This window comes from Melanotaenia boesemani, chromosome 8, assembly GCF_017639745.1.
Source record: "Melanotaenia boesemani isolate fMelBoe1 chromosome 8, fMelBoe1.pri, whole genome shotgun sequence".
Classification (NCBI taxonomy): domain Eukaryota; kingdom Metazoa; phylum Chordata; class Actinopteri; order Atheriniformes; family Melanotaeniidae; genus Melanotaenia; species Melanotaenia boesemani.
In genome coordinates this window covers 17,494,073-17,512,622 of record NC_055689.1, presented here as the reverse complement: position 1 = coordinate 17,512,622, position 18,550 = coordinate 17,494,073, and the positions used below count along the sequence as shown (strand labels likewise).

At 37.6% G+C, this 18,550-nt stretch overlaps 1 protein-coding gene across 4 annotated transcripts in view; it reads right to left on the bottom strand.

The window, feature by feature from the left end:
• Positions 1-3,204: 3,204 nt before the first annotated feature.
• The window catches only part of tnn (tenascin N), a 38,232-nt gene continuing 22,886 nt past the window's right edge, over positions 3,205-18,550 (bottom strand). Inside the window, exons 10-20 of one of the 4 annotated variants that reach the window (XM_041991404.1) lie at positions 16,676-16,939; positions 14,069-14,332; positions 13,474-13,737; positions 11,804-12,067; positions 9,508-9,638; positions 8,857-8,995; positions 8,604-8,755; positions 8,100-8,196; positions 7,810-7,974; positions 7,196-7,359; positions 3,205-5,268 (exon numbers count right to left, since the gene is read on the bottom strand). In XM_041991404.1, coding sequence (XP_041847338.1) covers positions 5,119-5,268; positions 7,196-7,359; positions 7,810-7,974; positions 8,100-8,196; positions 8,604-8,755; positions 8,857-8,995; positions 9,508-9,638; positions 11,804-12,067; positions 13,474-13,737; positions 14,069-14,332; positions 16,676-16,939 — 2,054 coding nt within the window. In that variant the 3' untranslated portion in view covers positions 3,205-5,118. The remainder of the gene's footprint in view (positions 5,269-7,195; positions 7,360-7,809; positions 7,975-8,099; positions 8,197-8,603; positions 8,756-8,856; positions 8,996-9,507; positions 9,639-11,803; positions 12,068-13,473; positions 13,738-14,068; positions 14,333-16,675; positions 16,940-18,550) is intronic. The other 3 variants (XM_041991405.1, XM_041991406.1, XM_041991408.1) reach the window with 3 other exon arrangements.

Below are 18,550 nucleotides of genomic sequence, written 5' to 3'. Positions count from 1 at the left end.
TACTATAGTCTTAACGAGCCTTGCTGTCTTCTAATTCCCTTTATTCTAACACATTTAATAAACTCCATGAAATCAGCTGGAGTAAATGTGAGAATATACAATGTAAAATGTATATTTCAGGTTTCTGTGATCAGAGGGATGGAGGTGGGAGGATTTGTCATATCCTATCCAATTATGTTTTGCATTGTATTTTTAGGACAGTTTATTGTTGTTTCCAGAGTTAAAAAAAAATGCTGAGGTAATTCTTTTTGTTTTAATTATGTGCTTGACTGGGTTTGTTGGTAACTCTGCATGCATAATTCATCCTGGTTTATACATTGATAAAGCACGTAGAGCACAATGCAGATGACAGGGAGAGAAATAATATTTTTCATGCTTTGTGGACTTTTGTTTTTCTATTTGTTGAAGGTAACTAAGTGTTCAAGTTTTGACGTTATGATTTTCTGTGTGGGCTCTGTTATTTTCATACGTCTGGGCTGCTTGACAAAAAGCTCACAAAATTCAGGGTGTATTAATTTGTGTGAATGTCAACAAGAACAAAGGTCCTGATCATTTTGGCAAGGTGTTAACCCACAGAGCTTCCTGAGATGATAAAAACTGTGACTTATACTCAGAGGACAAAATATAAACAAGAAAAGCTGCGATTGTTTTGTGGTGGGCCATCCGCTAATCTCTCTATTTTTTTAATCAAATATCCACATTTGGTGCAATAAATGAGTGTAAAAAGGGCAAAACAAGGTTGTAGCAGGTTCTTAAGGTACAAACTATGTAATTAAATAAAACTGAAAGTTACTGAGGCAATTTGATTGCAAAAGAATCTCTGGCTCCAGTAATCATCATTGTTATCTAATTATTAGCACTTTGATGGACATAAATTAGAAAACTTTGATGCAAGTTGGCAATGAATTCTTATTTCCTTTTATGTATAAATTCTTGGCTACTTTCTTGAACTTTGGTGAAATGTTTGCTGCTGTCAGTGCAAACAGCTACAATCTTTCTTGCTTTTGAGAGTCTCTTGCTTTGTGCTACACTTTTACTGAAACATATTAAAATAAATTCTATATTAAACTGCATCTAACTTCCTACTAACTGATGTGTAAAGATGTGATAAGTCATAAAGAAAAATGTGATGTTGGGATTGTTAACCTTTTGGGTCATTTTTGAACATTTAGATCAGGGATGCTCAGTTCTTGTCCCCGGGGGCCACTGTTTTGCAGCCTTTTAGATGTTTCTCTGCTTTAACATGCCTGATTCAAATTAAATGGACTTCAATCAATAATCAGAAGCACAGCGTTTTAAAGTCAGAAAGTATAGTATTGCTTTATAGTAACTCTACATAACTTTCTAAAGTTGAACCCATGTGCTTCTGACTTGTTTTGATGGCACACTAACATTTTATTTTGTACATTCCTGGAGTCTGCAGCATCACAAGTCTGAGAAGCCGCACTTCATAGCCCTTGTTTCCATCCTGGAGCATCACATCACTACAGCATTTGGCTTTACGGCACCATGTCAGACACCAGCAACTGAGTAACAACACACACTTCTGAATGTGCACCATGGCTGACTTATCAAAATAATGCAGGAAGAAAATATCAGTGGAAGAATGGTAAAGAAGGCGAGAAAGCCAGAGGTGAGACAAGAGTCAGTATGGACTGACTTTTACTGGCTGGAGAGAGCTCAAGGCAGAGATTGGTTAGGACGCATGTCAGTCAGCCTCACTACATCTGTCAACAGACAGATCATCTAACTAACATGGGGTTACCTTCACCTTCTCTGTATTTGGCTGCTGCTTCACACCAGACTCCATAAAGAAGCATATAATCATATTATCCAAAGATTTTTTTGCAGCATATGAGGGCCACTTCGAGTCTGGAAACAGGCTTCTCTCAGAGGCAGGTTTGTGTAAGTGATTCACAGCTTTTGTGGTCACAAGGGGAATTATTGCTAAACAGAAGATATAACCGTTTACTCATGCTAGCAGACTTATGTTAGCCATTTGGCTAGCCCTGGTTCCTCTGAAGAGCTAGCAAAGCTAAAAACTGCAGGATAATCGTTCTTTTTCATCTCAGGGCCACTCCCATCTTTAAAGGGATCAATGATCATCAGAAACAAATATATTAAAAAACATTCAAGTACTGAATAAGAGTGCTGTAAAAGATGAGGTCAAAAGAACTGCACAGTAATGTAGGTAGTCAATGATTGCATTAATGCACAAGTGCTTGAATTTTCCACTGACACTTGCACAGTTATTTTAAGTGTATAACCACATCATGGAAAAGATTTCTAAACAGAGGAGTGTCTAACATGTAGGAGTAGAGAAGGAGAGTAATTATGTGGGAGGTGGGTTGTTGCAACCACACAAATGTCTGAACACACCAAATATTCCGATTCTACAAATTATTGAGATATTACATTCTTCATGTAATTTTTCACAGAGTTTGAGCAGTAGTAGCCGCTGTTTTTGTGTGTGCAATGCATAGTAAAAGCAAAAGCAAAAGCAACACACAATTAACTGGAGAATATTCTATGAAGAAAACTAGTCTTATAGTCGAAACTATTCTGCCATCTACAAATCTGCTCAAACATCATGCAAAATGTTCCTATCAAACAGTAGGAAAAGTGTTTCACAGTTTGATACGATGAGACTGAATCATGCTTTGGTGGACACATCAATACACAAATCCAGTGAGGGGCTTAAACCCAGATCGATGTTATGCATGTTGAGAGACCTCAAGTTGTCTATTATTATTGTAAAGTTTTGTCAAATATTCTCTTATGGTGCAAGAAGCAGGAAGATGTCTTGTCTTCTCTTTTTTTCTATTTCCATTCTCACACCCTTTTTACCCTTTTACACAAACTTCGCCTAGTTGTTTCATAACCAAGCTACATGGAAAAACCACATTACCTCAAACTCATCGAGGCTGGGGGTGTCAGTCTGAGTGATATATCAGCAAGCTTAAACTGTACTCTGTAGATACCTCACACACAGAACAAGAAGCAGAGGAAAAAGAGGGAGAGCAAAACTAGTCTCACCACCCTCTGTTTATCCTGGCACTAAGCAAGCACTCGCCTTCCAAAGCAAGGGTAGGAACCAATCTCCTTAAAGTAATTTACAATCACTATTGATGAAACAGCCTCCTGCATCAATGAGCTTTTGTGAGACATTTTATTTCAAACTTGAAATGAAAAGCTGTGCAATGAACATTTGCTGTCAGAGTTGAAGCAGCAGCTTCCTCAGACTTTGATGATGAATTAAAAAGTCAACAATATTATCTTTTCAACTTTCATTTAGTTTTCAGGGGAGGAATGATCTTCTTGAAATGTTTCTGTGTCATTTGAATAGATAATATCTGATATATGTACATTTTTGTCTCTATATTTGAAATGTTGCTTTTTATATCCTTTCCATACACTTTAAGCTGCTGTGGTAAAACGGTTGTGGCCCAGACAGTCTGTGGGCTCTAGCCGTCTACAGATTATGAGAAAGAGCATTGGGAAGCTCCGCTGAGACCAGTAAACAGTCATCAGTTCCTGGAAGTTGTGCAACTCTGTATGATGAAATGGTGGCACTGCTGCAACACTGCAGCTCCACATTGATAAAATCAGCAGAACTGTTAGAGATCATGGTTTCATCTACCTTAAAAGGAAGTTCAGAAAATAATCTAATTTTGGTAGGACATTTGGGTGACAGCTTTCATTTCAAAATGAATGATGGAGTAAACGCCATCTGCTGATTGCCACTGATCTGGTGAAGGCAAGGGAGGATCACATAAATATCAAGTCATTGGATAAAAAGAGTTTAATCTATTTAATATGTATTTATACATATATAAACCCTTTAGTAGTGGGAGAAAATGAGAAAATTTCTCAGTCATTTTCATGTAAAATCATGCCGCCTTCAAACAACTTCATTAAAATCAGTGAAGCAAAAGTGATATAACTACTTGCTTGTTAATTTTTTTTGTACCTCGTATCCCTCAAGTCCACCGATCTATTAAGACAAGGAAAATGATAATATCATCATGTAAGAAATTCTTTATTTTATCTGTGAATGGTGATACTAATATGAGTGAGCAAGTATAATGTGAGTTTGAAAATACAATTAACAAAAGAAATATTATTAAATAGACTTTAATTTCCTTAGAAAGTGTCCTTATTTCTGACCTTGAAACTTCTGATTTGAAGTTAAAGGTAAAGTTAAAGTCAAAGCTGTTTTAATGACTTCTGTCAGCTTACCGGATTGAAAGGAGGAGTTTGGTTATTGAGCTCCAGAGGACAGCCCAAACAAACCTTGTTCTTATTGACGTCTAATGTGAGCACATCACATTGATTGATATGAGCTGCCCCTGTCATATGAATGTAAAGCAGGAGAAGTTTGGCTTTTCCAGAAAGCCGTCAGTTGTTATTCTCTGGCTTGTCCCACATGAACAGATGTGATGTGACACCGTTGAAAAAACTGTGGCAGCATAATGTCACAAAATCTATAATCAATAGAAACAGGGCAATGATGCAAACAGCCTACACCTGATCCAATATATAAACACACAAGCCATTGTTACTGCTGTTTTTCTCCTCACATTTATGCTTTTAAGACAATATTGCTATACATTCATTCTTCCTATGACAAGAATTAAACACATATAATACAAGTAAACTGGAGGACTGCCTTCAGGTTAAAAGGCTGGAGTCACTGGAGAAAAAGTTCTTGTTTTCCATCTTCCTGATATACCTAGCTATACTCAAAGTTTCTATCAGTTGGTAAAACAGGAGTTTCTAAAAATACAATTACATTATAACTGAGAGACTAAACTCAATAACGTTCATGATCATTTCCAAACAGCTTAAAGGCAGTTTCTGATTTTTCCACTTTCCTACAATCACACTAAACCTTAGAATTTCTGATTCGAATAAAACAGGTAATAAGTTACTATTGAATCTGAGCTTTTTTATGTTTTACCAAAATGTGTACAGGAGCTGAGGCATAGAGGCAAGTAAACCAACAGGAATTCTAGCATGGTCAGACTTTTGTATCTACATATGTACAGAAACGACTAAATCTAGTGTGATCACAGGTTAATGGGACTGATTGCATCTGTTGTCTTGTTGCTGGTTCTTCTATTTCTTGTGGGTGTTTGAGGTTCTGCTTTTCTCCCTGGCCACCAATGACCGTTTCTTCCGGCTGGACATGGCTCCCACGGGTCGGATCTTCATCTCGGTAAAGTCAAGAGATGTTAGATGGCCCTTCCACGGTTCCCAGTTCACTCCCTGATGGCAGAGCAGCAGATGAATTGAGAAATCGAAGACAGGGAGACATAAAGGGAAAGCGTTGCAAAGAAGGGAAGAGGTGGTAAGCAGAGAGGTAGTCAAAGAAGAGGCAAGCAGCGTGAAAGACAGGCAGAATTACAAACAATAATAAATACCGGCTTTATTTCATATTAGTACAAACTTGTTTGGACTGTTATTGCATTTTGGTGGCAAACATTGATGGAGATGTCAGCAGCAGCAATAATATGGATGGGATCTCGACAAGGCAAGAGAAATCCCATGGCATTTCCTGCAGTATCAGTCCGCCGTAGACAAAATAACTGTTGTTGTTTCCCTATCAGGCTGGTGAAAAACACTTGGTTTATAGCTGCGGGAAGAAATACGTTTTCTTATCACTGATGATGGATTTTGGCCGTATCTGCTTCACACCAACAATCAAAAACAAAACAACGAGAAGTGGGCTTAGGGGAGAAGCTGCTTTTGACTGCTGACCAGGGAACAGCCTCTTGCTTCTTTTCTTTTCTTGGGGGGGGGTCTTTCCAGAAACATATAAGACCCCATATAACAGTGATCATTTTATCTAATCACTTGGTTACTGAGATGTTTTAGGCGTTACCTGTTGTAAAATATAGCAACATAGGCAGATGTTTGCTGTTGTATTTTCTTCTGAGGTAGCAAAGGCATACACACTGAAAAAAGATTAGATAAACCAAACATCTGTGCCAAGGTTACCAATAACTGCTGGATTAAAATAGATTAGTATAGAGAGTATATCTATACTGCTGGATTAGTATAGATATTTTAGCCTAAAAGGAATCACACAAACTCACAAAAGGGTCCGTACTGTTTTGGAGACACAAGTTGTCTTGTCATATTTGGAAGTAATAGATTGTGATGTCATGACTTTTGGCCTTTATTTGCTTCCTTGATTTATTTTCATGAAATAATATCTTTCTCTGCATGGTAGTGTTACTTTATGCACTTGTGGTTTTCCACCCACCTTAAATGTTTCATTGTGTTCACATTCCTGTGTATTTATAGCTCTGACTTTCTCCCTTTCACCTGCCAGTTTTTCCTGCCGGGGCCTCTGCCTTACTTCCTTGTCACAGTTATCCTGTTTTTAAATACTGCTTGTCTTAGTTATTTATATTTTTTTGTAAGTTTTATAACAAGTTATTAGTTTTAGTCAGACTTCAGGTGTATTAAACCTCCCCTGCTAGGATTTGATTTTCCAGTGGCAAATGTATTTATATGAAAGTTTTATTTGCCAGAGAAACTTAATAACAGTCTTTTTTTACTCTTAAAATAAATGGTTTGGTTCCTTTAAATCAAATGGATTAAGCAGCAGGCCCAGATAAGTGATGGCTCAGACAAACCTGGTAAAATGGTGCTGTTGCCTTTATTTCAGTAATTTGAAAAAGAAAGTAGACTATGTTTACGTTAAGATTTACATATTGGGACATAAGAATCATTTTAAAACATTACTGTTGTTTGTGAAATGTTAAAGTCTTTGTTTAGAAGGGTTTCCAGCAGAGAGTCTCTTCTCTTTGAGAGGGAATATGGCATGAATTAGGTTTGAAAAGTTCCTTCTGAACAAAATGAAGCATTTCTTGAATAATTCCCTTTGGCCAGTCAGGACCAAAGTGGATATGTTTGGTCATAAAACACGGCACTATGTGTGGTGGAAATCTAACAAGACATTTCATCACAAATACCTCAAAGCAACTGTGAAGCATGGGGTGTTATTTTAAGTTTGTTTTGGGAACTTTGTAGTCACCTGCTCCTCTGTATGCCAAAATACCCTAGTCAAATGTTCAAAAGCTAAAGCTAGGCTAAAAACTAGCACATGGTGGGTGAGCTCCAGCTCATGTCAGAAGATTACACTTAAATTACACTCATGTAATTGAGATTTGCCTTGTTCACTCACCATACTGTGCCTGTTATCACCCCAGTTGCCATTGAGGTTGGCCAGGTGACAGTTCTTGTACCACCAGGCGCCACGGTGGGTCAGCGCACAATTACCAAGGGAAATGTCATTATCTGAATCAACAGTTGTCCAGGGTCGGCCTTGATGGTAGGTCATAGCATCACCTGGGGACCATCAACACGTAAGTCTTCACAATGGTTTTGTAAACACCTAAAAAACTCTTAAGATCAGCTTCAATATTTCTCCTTCCTCAGCATATTTCATGTTTTGCTGCTGCTCACTCTTTTGTCCTTTAAGTGCTCTCTGATAGAAGAAGTTTAATAAAGCACCAAACACAGGCTGATTTAGTTCTACAGCAAGTGTTGTGTCAGCAAATTATGGTATATGTGATCTGTACACAGTGTCCCACTTGCTTTGTGTGTCTATGTCTGCCTGGCTTCAAAACCTACTAAAACTCCCCGCTTCAGATATGACCTTCCCGCTACTGTCTAGAACTTATTTAAAGTTTCTAAACCAAATATCTCACAGCTGACTAAAATAAATTTACTTAATAGTTGGAGTACACTATTGAAACCTTTTTATATTAAAAAAAGAGTTGGTACTGTGAGACCCACCTGCTGTCCCTCTGTATTTGCCAACAGTAAGTTTGAACTTTTGCTTGACAGGTCCAATCTTAAAGTTGTCATACACCGCATAAGCCCTGTCTGAGCCCAGGCCCAAGTCAAACCTCAGCTCATACTGAGTAGGAGTGTTGGTAAGCTCGTATATCTTGTCCAAACCTGAGGAATAAGAAGGACACACTGTCAGAATAAGAAAGGGGAGAAATGATGCTCAGTTATAGCTCATACAGTAACTGTAGATTTCCTGTCTGCAGAGGCACGCCACAAAACTCTGGAGCACTTACCAATAAAGAACTCATCCGTCATGTTGCCAAAACCTGCCATGTACTGCCTCCAGCGCTTCATGAAGTCCAGCTTGCCAGTGTTTCGACGCTGAAGCATCTGAAAGTAGCATGTACACGTTTCACTGGCAGATGCTACAAAAAAGCCCAATTTGGTTGAGACAATGGTTGTTATATCTACCATAAATAATTCAGGGATAACTACTTTCATTAATTACTTCTTACTGGTTCAAAATTGAATTTCTCTAAGAGTTAAAAATAAATTTAGAAAATATGCTCAAATGTGAGGATTTAGAGGCCAGTATGTGTTATTTTTAATGATTATGATGATCACACTTTACACTAAGGAAAGCTCCCTCAATGGAAGCAGATTATGTATTCAATGTTTAAAGTTGGTTTAATATGACACCAATATAGGTATCTACTATGAAAATAAGCTATCTTATCAATAGTATGAAACATTTTTTAAACATTCATATCTTAGTGTGTTTGATCAATAATTCATACCAGCCAGCCGCCTCCATCAGTGTCCATATCACAGTAAACCTCTATGGGTTTGGAGCGGTCATTATTAATGTAGACTGTGTAGATGCCACTCTTTGTGTTTCCATTCTTCATGATTTGAACACAGTCCATGGGGAAGGGGTACATCAGACCAACTAGAGAAGGGGATGTGATAATATGACATGATATAGAGTAGAACGATATGATGACAAAAGAGCAGACTATAGCTGAATGACAATATTGTCTCTATACAGACCTGTTTTGAAGATGGTTTCTGTCACCTTGCTCCTCTTGTTGCCTCTGTAGGCAATGATGGTAACAACATAGCGCTTCCCCATCTCCAGGTTGGATAGAGCAAATCTGGTCTCGCCAGCTCCAAGCTGCTTTTCAACAGTCTGATCACAACACAAAACAGCTGGAAATGATCTTGCTAACCATTCAGTATATTATCATGTAACATAATCTTGATATGGTGCAAGTCTATAACTGTTAAATGGTGCAGCATTCAGTTTTAATTACACAAATGCATAAAAGTGTGTCATAACCTCCTTTCAACTATGTCCAGCAGATTTAGTTTATATGTCACCACAAGAGGTCAGTGTTCTACAGTGCTTCAGTTCAACATGCACATTTTTCATGTTGGAGGGGATCAGTTATGGCCTTAAAAGGCTTCAACAAGAAGAGGATGCTTTCCACGGGCTCCGCTAAAAAACTAGAACAGAATGAGAAGATCAATGTGACCACTGCAAGTTATCTGAAGAACACTGTGTTGCATTCATGCACCGCTCAGTCTATGAGCCTTAAGCTTTATAGAGTTACAGGTGATCCATTCATGTCAATGCGTGTATGGTGTGTTGTATATTTGCTTGGGGTGGGAAAATGTGTGCCAAACTACATGGCTCAGTACCTCTATGACGCCATCTTCACTTCTGTAGGTGAGTATGTAACCCTCAATATCTGCCAGAGGAGGACTCCAAGCCAAAGAAGCAGAATCCACTGTCACATCGAAAGCCCTCAGGTCCCTTGGGGAATCAATGTCTGTGGGTATGAATGTAAATCAGAGTGCATTACAGCAAAGGGGCAGTGAATTATTCATTAACACATCTTACTATGTGTAGGTTGTTTAAACTTCAATTTTTTTCTGTGAATGTGTGTTTTTTTTAGCTAACCCACTTAATCTTAAAAATATTAAGTGGTATACTTTTACTTTAAAAAATGTCCTAATTATCTTTTCATTCTATTTGTGTTTTAGTTTTGTGGAATTTTACTTTTTGATATTCAATCGTTTCTTTTCTGTTCCTTCCTTTGTTAGTGTAGCTTTGCAGCTTCTTTCTGCTTGATATGTACCATCAGAGACTGCTTCGGTCACAGTTTGCAGATAATATTTTTCTCTTATTGAAATGCTTTAAAAGTGTGCCCTGAAATAAACACAGAAATAATTTAGCTGGCATAAAAATGCAAACTAGAGCAATGGGAGCTTTAAGCACCCATAGCTTAATGTCAGTGTAAGGTGTGAAATCATCCTAAACAATCCTGCTATTTTATTTTTTTTTTCTCTTTTTTTCCCCAGAATTATCCATGGTTCACTTTGATTTTAAGTGAAAAAAATTAAAGTAAAGGCAAAACACTGTGAAGAGGACAAATGCACACTGGGTCACATTGTTTGAATGAAGTGTTAGACATCTGCAAAACAGTAGCTATTGCGGGTTTAAGAGATTTCTAACTGAAATATTATTAGTGTTGTTTTAACTAGGTCAGATAAAGTCATACATTTAATAATGCTTGCTTTTATGTATCCCAAATGATTTTGCTGCAATAACTTTTCTTTTTGAAGTCAGCACTACGCTGATGTAGCTAATGATGAGTGATGATGAGAAAAGTTTATAATATAAAACCAGGTAATTTTCTACCTAATTGAAAAAGATTCAGCATTCATTTTAAAGACCCGGGAGATTTTCACACATCATCTGGTTTACACAAAGATACCCCTGTTAAAGCCCACTCACATGTGCTGCAGTTTTTTTAACCTCTCACTGAGTTATGAGACGTAACCAGGGACCTCTTCTTGCCTGTGTGAAGCATTTCCTGGTAGAACGGGAGCTTTGTTGACTTTTTAGGAATTTGCAGTTTAATAAATCAAATGTTTCATGGCGTGAAGTTTTATAGATTTTCCTTTAGTGTGCAGTAATGGTGAGTGAGGTTAAGATTGATTCTGCCACAACCACTGTGCTGCTGTACAATACTAGTTATTCTGGGGAATACATTCTGCAGGTTACTTCATTTTTACTCAAACCTCTTACTGTACATATAAATCTCACATAAAAAAATACAAGCAAGAAAAAATGATCAAGATGGACCTTGGGCCCCTCTAAACACCAGATTATACAGTCTGTATAAATATATATATATATAATAAAGTCCATAATAAAATGTAAAAATATCAAATTATTTCTCGTTAAATCCACTGGAGTGAAATTACTGTAGCTTTTGGCTTCTTAATAAAAAAGGTAGAGGTTTTCTTGCTTCCTCACACAAAACCACTCCAAGCAACCAACCTGCTTCAGCTTCTGTGCAACCATTATTCTCCAGAAATTAAGGCCACATGTGGTCCACCCTGAACTCCTGGAAATTATTACGGCTGTGATGGATGAATAATCTGTTTGAGCTGGGTATGTAACAACAGCTGGGACTTTTTGAAGGCAGCTTCATGAAAAGTTGTCAGAGCTTTGGTAATTATGAACCATAAGATGCTTTTTGATGTTTGCTATAACTCAAAAAGAAAGAAGAAGAAAAAAAAGAAATAAGAAAAACACCCCCAGAATCTGCAGTGTTGCTTTTTTGTTATCTTTTTTATTTTCTTCTTTTTTTTTCACTGAGCTTTCCTAACCAGTTTTTAGGTTTATTTAATGTTGTGCAGCATTAATACTCTTTTTAAAGTGTATTTAATTTAATTTGATAAATATATACTTTAATGGTCAGTTTCAGTCAGACTTCCAAGTTGGCTCATATTTACTCCAGTGTAAAGCCTCCTTTAAAAAAGAAAACCAGCTTTGGGAACCACCCCATTGTTTTGCCCTAAAAGATCAACATATTTGAAAAGAAAGCAATAATCTTACAATAAAAATTGCTTTAAAAGGGCAGCACCTAGAAGAGAAACCAATACTTCAATATTAATAGAAAACTCTCCCTGATGATGTATTAACCTGTTTCTGCCTCTGTTGAAATCTTCCCAGTTGCTTTGTCCGCCTTGATGGCCCAAACGTAGACCGTGTAGAGGACTCCAGGTCTCAGGCTTGTCAGTGAGTAAGAGGTCATACTGGATCCAATGCTGATTTCCTCACTAGATCCCTCAGAGTAGTTATAGGTTAAGATGTAGCCATCAATGTCTGCCTGGACAGGGTCCCATGACACACTGAAGCTGGACTCTGTTTCATCTCGGGCTAAGAGGTTAGCAGGAGCATCCAGTTCTAGAAGAGGATGTTAGTGGAAGTGGTTTACAACACTACTCATGCAAACTACAAGATGTGTTATTTCAGCTCTTTTTACTACAAGTTTCAGCCCCATGACTGTGAGTAAATAATGGCTGTATAGGCATAATGCACATAAAAATATCAGTCTCTGAATTTCATTAGATTTGTAATCAAATCCATTGGTTTCCATTTGTCTGATGATGTACTGAAGATGGTCCAGGTTCCTTGAGCCAGATGAGTTTCTAAGAATATCCAGTTCTGAACATATATGTGGTTTCAGCAAGAGCTGAGAGAAAGTTGGTTGAAACCAAACATGTTGGCTGGCTAAATCTGGCAGCTCAGTCGAAAGTGGTGAATGGATGGGTAGAGAAACCAACCATCACATTTAAACAGTGCACAAACATCGAAGTGCTGGTTGTAGCACAGATGGAGATTTACCTGTTTCATAGCATGTTACATGGAGATTTCATTACTCCAAAATATTCCAGTGAGTCTTCAACATTTTCCCTGTTTAGGATTATTTCAAGTTTCAACTTTTATGCAACGTTACTCAGATGCAAGGTGCCTTGGTCAGAAGATAAAGAGTGCTTGTGACTGCTGCAGTCCTGGTCAACTATAAAAGGTTGTAAATCTGAAAAACGAGTCCCTCTGGGCCTTCTGTCATCCTTCTCTGTTAAAAACCATCTCATCATATTTAGATCAAGTCGCCCGAAGGACCTGAGTAAACTGATTTATTACACAAGCTATGTTGCAAACATTATGTTAGAAAGTGCTAATAAGCGATGACAGTAAAACTCTGACTTACTTGAGCTGCTCTTTAGTCAGTGCTATAATTGTAATAACAGACTTTGATGGGTATCTAAAATGACTATGTAGTAGAATGATGAAGTCTGAGATGAGGTTCTTGGTAACTTCAGTTTGCACAAAAGAAAGAATGATCCATTGATGTCAGTGAAAAGTATAGACTGAAGTGACTGTTGGCAAACATAAAAAAAATGGAGCCCAGGGTTTTGGTCATTGCAAGGAATGAGTGTCTACTTAGACTGCAAGCATGAAAGTCTGGAGATCACAAGGATTTTTTCAAGACATGCTCATCACACTTCTGAGCTTGTGTGGGCTTGCTCAAAGAGGGCTGGAATGATTCATCGGGGAAGAAGATGTCTGAGGTGCTTTGCTCTTTGTGAGAAGAAGTTGTCAAGAAAGATGGATGAATCGATGGAGGAACACATTGGAAGACCGCCTTAACAAACAACAAGATTCTGATTGGACAGCCACGTCAGACACATTTTTTACCCTGGTCGCTTGTCAAAACATCTCTAATTGTAGGTTATTAAAAGCTCTTGAGGGTTTCAACATGATTATGCTTAACAGGTCATTTGCTTTAACAAGAACTGATGTACCACCTGTCTCAGCTTGTGTCAAGATCGTCCTGCTGGTTTTGTCTCCCTTGAAGGCCCTGATGTAGACTGTGTAGAGGACTGCAGGCCTCAGACCAGTCAGCATATAAGAAGTGATATCAGGTCTCACAAGGATTTCTCCACTTGAGCCATTAAGGAAGGTGTAGGATAGGATGTAACCATCAATGTCTGCCTGGACTGGATTCCATGACACCTTGAAGCTGGACTCTGTTTCATCTTGGACTAAGAGGTTAGCAGGAGCATCCAGTTCTATAGGAAGATGTTAGTAAAGGATATTAATACACAAACTGCAATGTAGCAAACTACAGTGATTAAAAGAGAAAACCTGAAAGAACTTTGCACCTATTCATTAACATTTTGATAACTCTAAAACATCTATGTTAGCTCATGGTGGCCTTGTGCCTTACTAAGACAATTTGTTTTCCTTTTCCAACTTTCACCAAACTATATATCATATTTAACAGGGTTTTATCATGTCAAACACAGGAACAGGCTGTCTTTTAAAATTTGTCAAATTTGACATGAGGCGTTCAGATGATTAAGTGCGCTGGTTGTGAACAGGGAGTTGTAAATCTAAGACCTGTCTCAGCTTCCGTCAAGATCTTCCTGCTGGCTTTGGTCCCCTTGATGGCCCAGACATGAACAGCGTAGAGGACCCCTGGCCTCAGGCCAGTCAGCATATATGAAGAAATGTCAGGTCCAACTGGGATCTTCTCACTCGAGCCCTTAGAGGAGTTATAGGTCAGCATGTAGCCATCAATTTCCCCCTGGGCATGGTTCCAGTGAACTTTAAAGCTGGACTCTGTTTCATCTTGGACCAAGAGGTTAGTAGGAGCATCCAGCTCTGCATGGGGAGTTACAGTTAGTAAACACAACATCACTACATCTAGTGTAGACACAAAAGAAACTACAGATCTATAAAAGTCAGCAGTTTGCAGCTACACCTTCATTCAGTTCGAATGAGGACAGAAACATTGGACAAGATGTCAAATTTGGATCAAACTCTGTGCCTTTCTTTATTCTTTAAAACAGATGTCAAATATAAGCAAATTGAAACGATTGTTTTTTAATGTAAAACCTTTCACTGAAAACCATAAAGACAAATTGACTATTGAACCCAAATTTGACATCATATCACACTGAAAGAAGCAGCAGTACTGCTAAGTTAATAAAAACAATCATGCAAACTACAAAGCAGCACACCTTTAACCCATTCAGACCTGATGCAACATATGGCTTTTTTCTGCTTTGAAGAAACACCATTCTTTGCAAAGCTTATAACCAACTATTATTTTACTTTTAAAGATGATTGATCAATTTTAAACAAAGCAATAGATCTTAATGGGTTGAGAGTAGGAAAAAAAAATATTATCAATTGTTAGAAAAATCTAAACCACTGTTAAGGTAACAAAAATTTAGATATCTCAGTGTGTTTCACCATTAAGAAAAGACCTCATTTCAATTTGGTAATGTTCATTTTCTTTCTAGAAGAAGGCAGGATGAGTCTGATCCTTATTTGAACATATCTCCCAAGAGGGAGTTTATTTTCTTTGAATGTGTAGGTGCTTTATATTGACTTTACTGTTCCTGCTCTTAGCCTCTGTGTGCTATAAGACTCGTCATGACTGAATCTGCTGCAAAATCAGCTACGTTCACAGCTTAAAAACAGTTAAACACTGGCGGCTTCAGAGATAGCTGTGACTAACTTTAGATGCAACAAAACTTACCTTTGGTAATTGATTTTCCCTAGCTGTTATCTATATATGAAAAAACATTGATACAGATGAGCATTTTAGTTGATTTAAGTATCATTCCACATTATTAAACATGGACAGAAAAAGAAAATATCACGGAGCAGGAAAAACCTGTTTATACTTGTTAATTCTAAGTGATTCAGTTGTCAAGATATTTTGACAACCCATTTAAAAAAATGTTTTACCGCATATTACCTGTGAAAATAAATGTTGTATATTGATTGCAGTATAAATATTTATATATTTAAAAAAATGGAAGCCTAGATTAAAAGCGAAACTCCAGAGTTTCATTAGCAGCGGGTTCAAATATGAAAAATTAAACATGGAATCTGACGTGTTGGACTCTGACTTATCACAGAAATGAACCTAGGGATAAGTATGTGATATGGTATTGTGTAATTTTACAAAATTCCTCTACACCTGATATCTTGATACTGGTGAAAATCTGTGATCATCTGCAAAAAAAAACCCACCCTTCTTTCACATCCTATTAAAAATGTAATGTTTCTCTTCTTTTACTAAATCATGTTATAGTTTATCTTCAGATGTTTGCTTCCTGCTGTTTGATGTATGAATGAGGTTATTGAAGCTAACATGCCTTCAATCCTCACCAATGGACCAGGAATGATAATTTATTTTAAAATATAATTTCAAATGAATGACTGAATTTTTATCTGTTTCAAATATGAGAATTATCTCTTCCATGTTCACTCAAGTTTGTTTTTTCTTTAAACCTAATACTTAAAAAGATTTAAAAAGCTCCTTGAATTCCCCCCTGATGTTTCTTCAAAACAGCAACATCTGTTAACTCCCATAGCAGCCAGATTATAAGACAGGAGAACACAAGACACCTGAGAGGAAAAATTAAAGGATTTGTTGGCCAGGCTAAATAGTCTCTTCTCAAACATCTCACAGACATTCAGCCTCAGGCTATACCAAATGTGTTTAAATGAGGAATCCATCCTAATTATGTTAAATAGTCTATTTCAGAGTTCAAGACGCCCCCTTTGGCATTAAGGAGAGGTTAATCTGCTTTATGTAAAATGTCAGCACTAATGGTTGATGCTGCCATGAAAAGTCAATAAAATGATCCAGAAATCTAACACACAACAGATCAGAAGGAAGTACATAGAGTTATTTGAGGTAAGAGGGTCTTAGAAAATGAAAAACAGATATCTTAAAACATCTGACATCTGTAAAGCACAAAGAAAATAAAGAAATGTTTTTTTTTCCTCTGAGGATCACATGTCATTATTCAATCAGAGGGAAAGTCGGGACAGGATCAAAACAACTGTTGGTGCATTACAGCGTCCCAGGGTGTTGGGTCAGTGGTTTATGTTTTGTGCTTCTCTAGTGTGCATGAACCAGATACAAGCATATTCTGTGAAGCTCAATACAAGCTATTAAATCATTCACTCCCATTCAAAGTTTACCTGTCTCGGCCTCTGCTGAAGTCTTCCTGCTGACTTTGTCTCCCTTGAAGGCCCAGATGTAGACAGTGTAAATGACACCAGGCCTCAAACCAACCAGCTTGTATGCGGTTCTGTCGCGCCCCACTGGGATGTCAGGACTGGAGCCTTCAGCAGAGGTATAACTCAGCATATAACCCTCTATTTCAGCCTGCACCTTATCCCAGGAGAGACTTGCAGTGTCTTCTGTTACTTCAACAGTGACAAGTTTTCTTGGAGCATCAATGTCTGAAACAATAAAAATAAAAAATAAAAATAAAATAAAAACAGAAAGTACATGGAGATCAGAACAACTAAAAGTAATGCTATTAAGTATTCATATAGTATATACATATAGCCAGAGGTAATTTATTATCTCTGACATGTCCTGAAATAAACTTAACCAGTTCATTAGAAAAGTGTGAAAACAAACTTCCATTGAACTTTTACAGTAAAAAGGTCATTAAAATAACATATAAAAACTGTCATTGTTAATTCGTTGCATTGCTTCCATAGATATGTAGCATAACATTTAGTTTTTATTCGAATTTCAAGCTTTTATCAGTTGAATCCACTGAAGTGAGCACTGTTTTGTTTTTTTAGAGCATTAAGCATCAGCTCTGAAATCTGTTTATCCTTATGTACAGTAAATTTAAAAGCACTTAATACTGAGCGGTTTTGGACACTAAAGATGACAGATGAACCAAAAGGATGATTTGTGCTCTGGCTTGGCTTAAAATCTTTCCAAAAGAACATCACTGGCACACAATCCAAACCATGGTCATGTCCTGCTCACTGAACTCCACAGCACGAGCTGCAGGGGAAGGAAGACCCAGGAATAAACCAGACAGAACAGACAGAAGAGGAGAAGAAGACAGAAGAGCCTCTGTTTCTAAAGTTAGTGGGCTTGAGGAATCACAGCAAACATACAGAGGACACATGCAGAGCAGTTGGTGGATTGTTTGTGGGTAGGAGGAAACCTTGATAAAAGTTAAAAAAGAGAGCAACGAAGACAGAACGACAGACAATAAAAGGTGAGAGTCACAGAAGCATAGCAAGAGAGACACAGAGGAAGTGAAGGGAAATGTAAAAGCAATCATCATTTAGGATTATTCCTCTGTGGCAGCAGCTCAGTCAAGGTCAGTCTTGTGTCTGTGTGCAGTCTGCATCGTGAAAACTGATTGATGATGCATCTAGAAGAAGAAAGGAACTATGCAACTGTCTAACTCTATATCCCATCTTTGTCTCTTCTCTTTTCTCTTGCTGTCACTTTCCTGTCCTTGTGCTTACACTGCATGACAGTCTGTCGTGAGTTAAACTGCAGAAAGAATTTATAATCGCTCTCCTTAGAAAGAAAATCTCCTCCAAAGCCTTAAAAATGAGAAGCCATGAAGAACTTTGAGTACCTTTATTGAGCAACATTAAGTGAGCTTGAAATGCTTACTTAGTTGCTCAATCTCATAAAAGCACACATTCATGTGAACAGTTTTACAACAGTGTCCACTTAGTGACACAACATGCTGTATTCATTTGTGTTGTTTCTTTTAGCTATTTTCTTTTTTGTAAGCTGAAAAAAGATACAAGCTGGGAGTGTAATCAGCAGAGAAGCATTAATAAAGAGGAGAGAAAGTGAGCAGCACCAAAGCAGCAGAGATTATCGCAGTGAGGTTCAACTTGAATACGTGCAAATGAGTTGCCACATAATAATATAATCCAGCAGCTTTTATCCTCAGTGCCAGTCCTGAAAATATAGACTCCGTTGGCCAAGTGACAGGATTGATTCCTCAGGTCTGTTACATGAAACCCCGGAGGTTGAACCTGAGGCTTTAAGACTTAAATGAAGTACACCTCCTAGGTGGA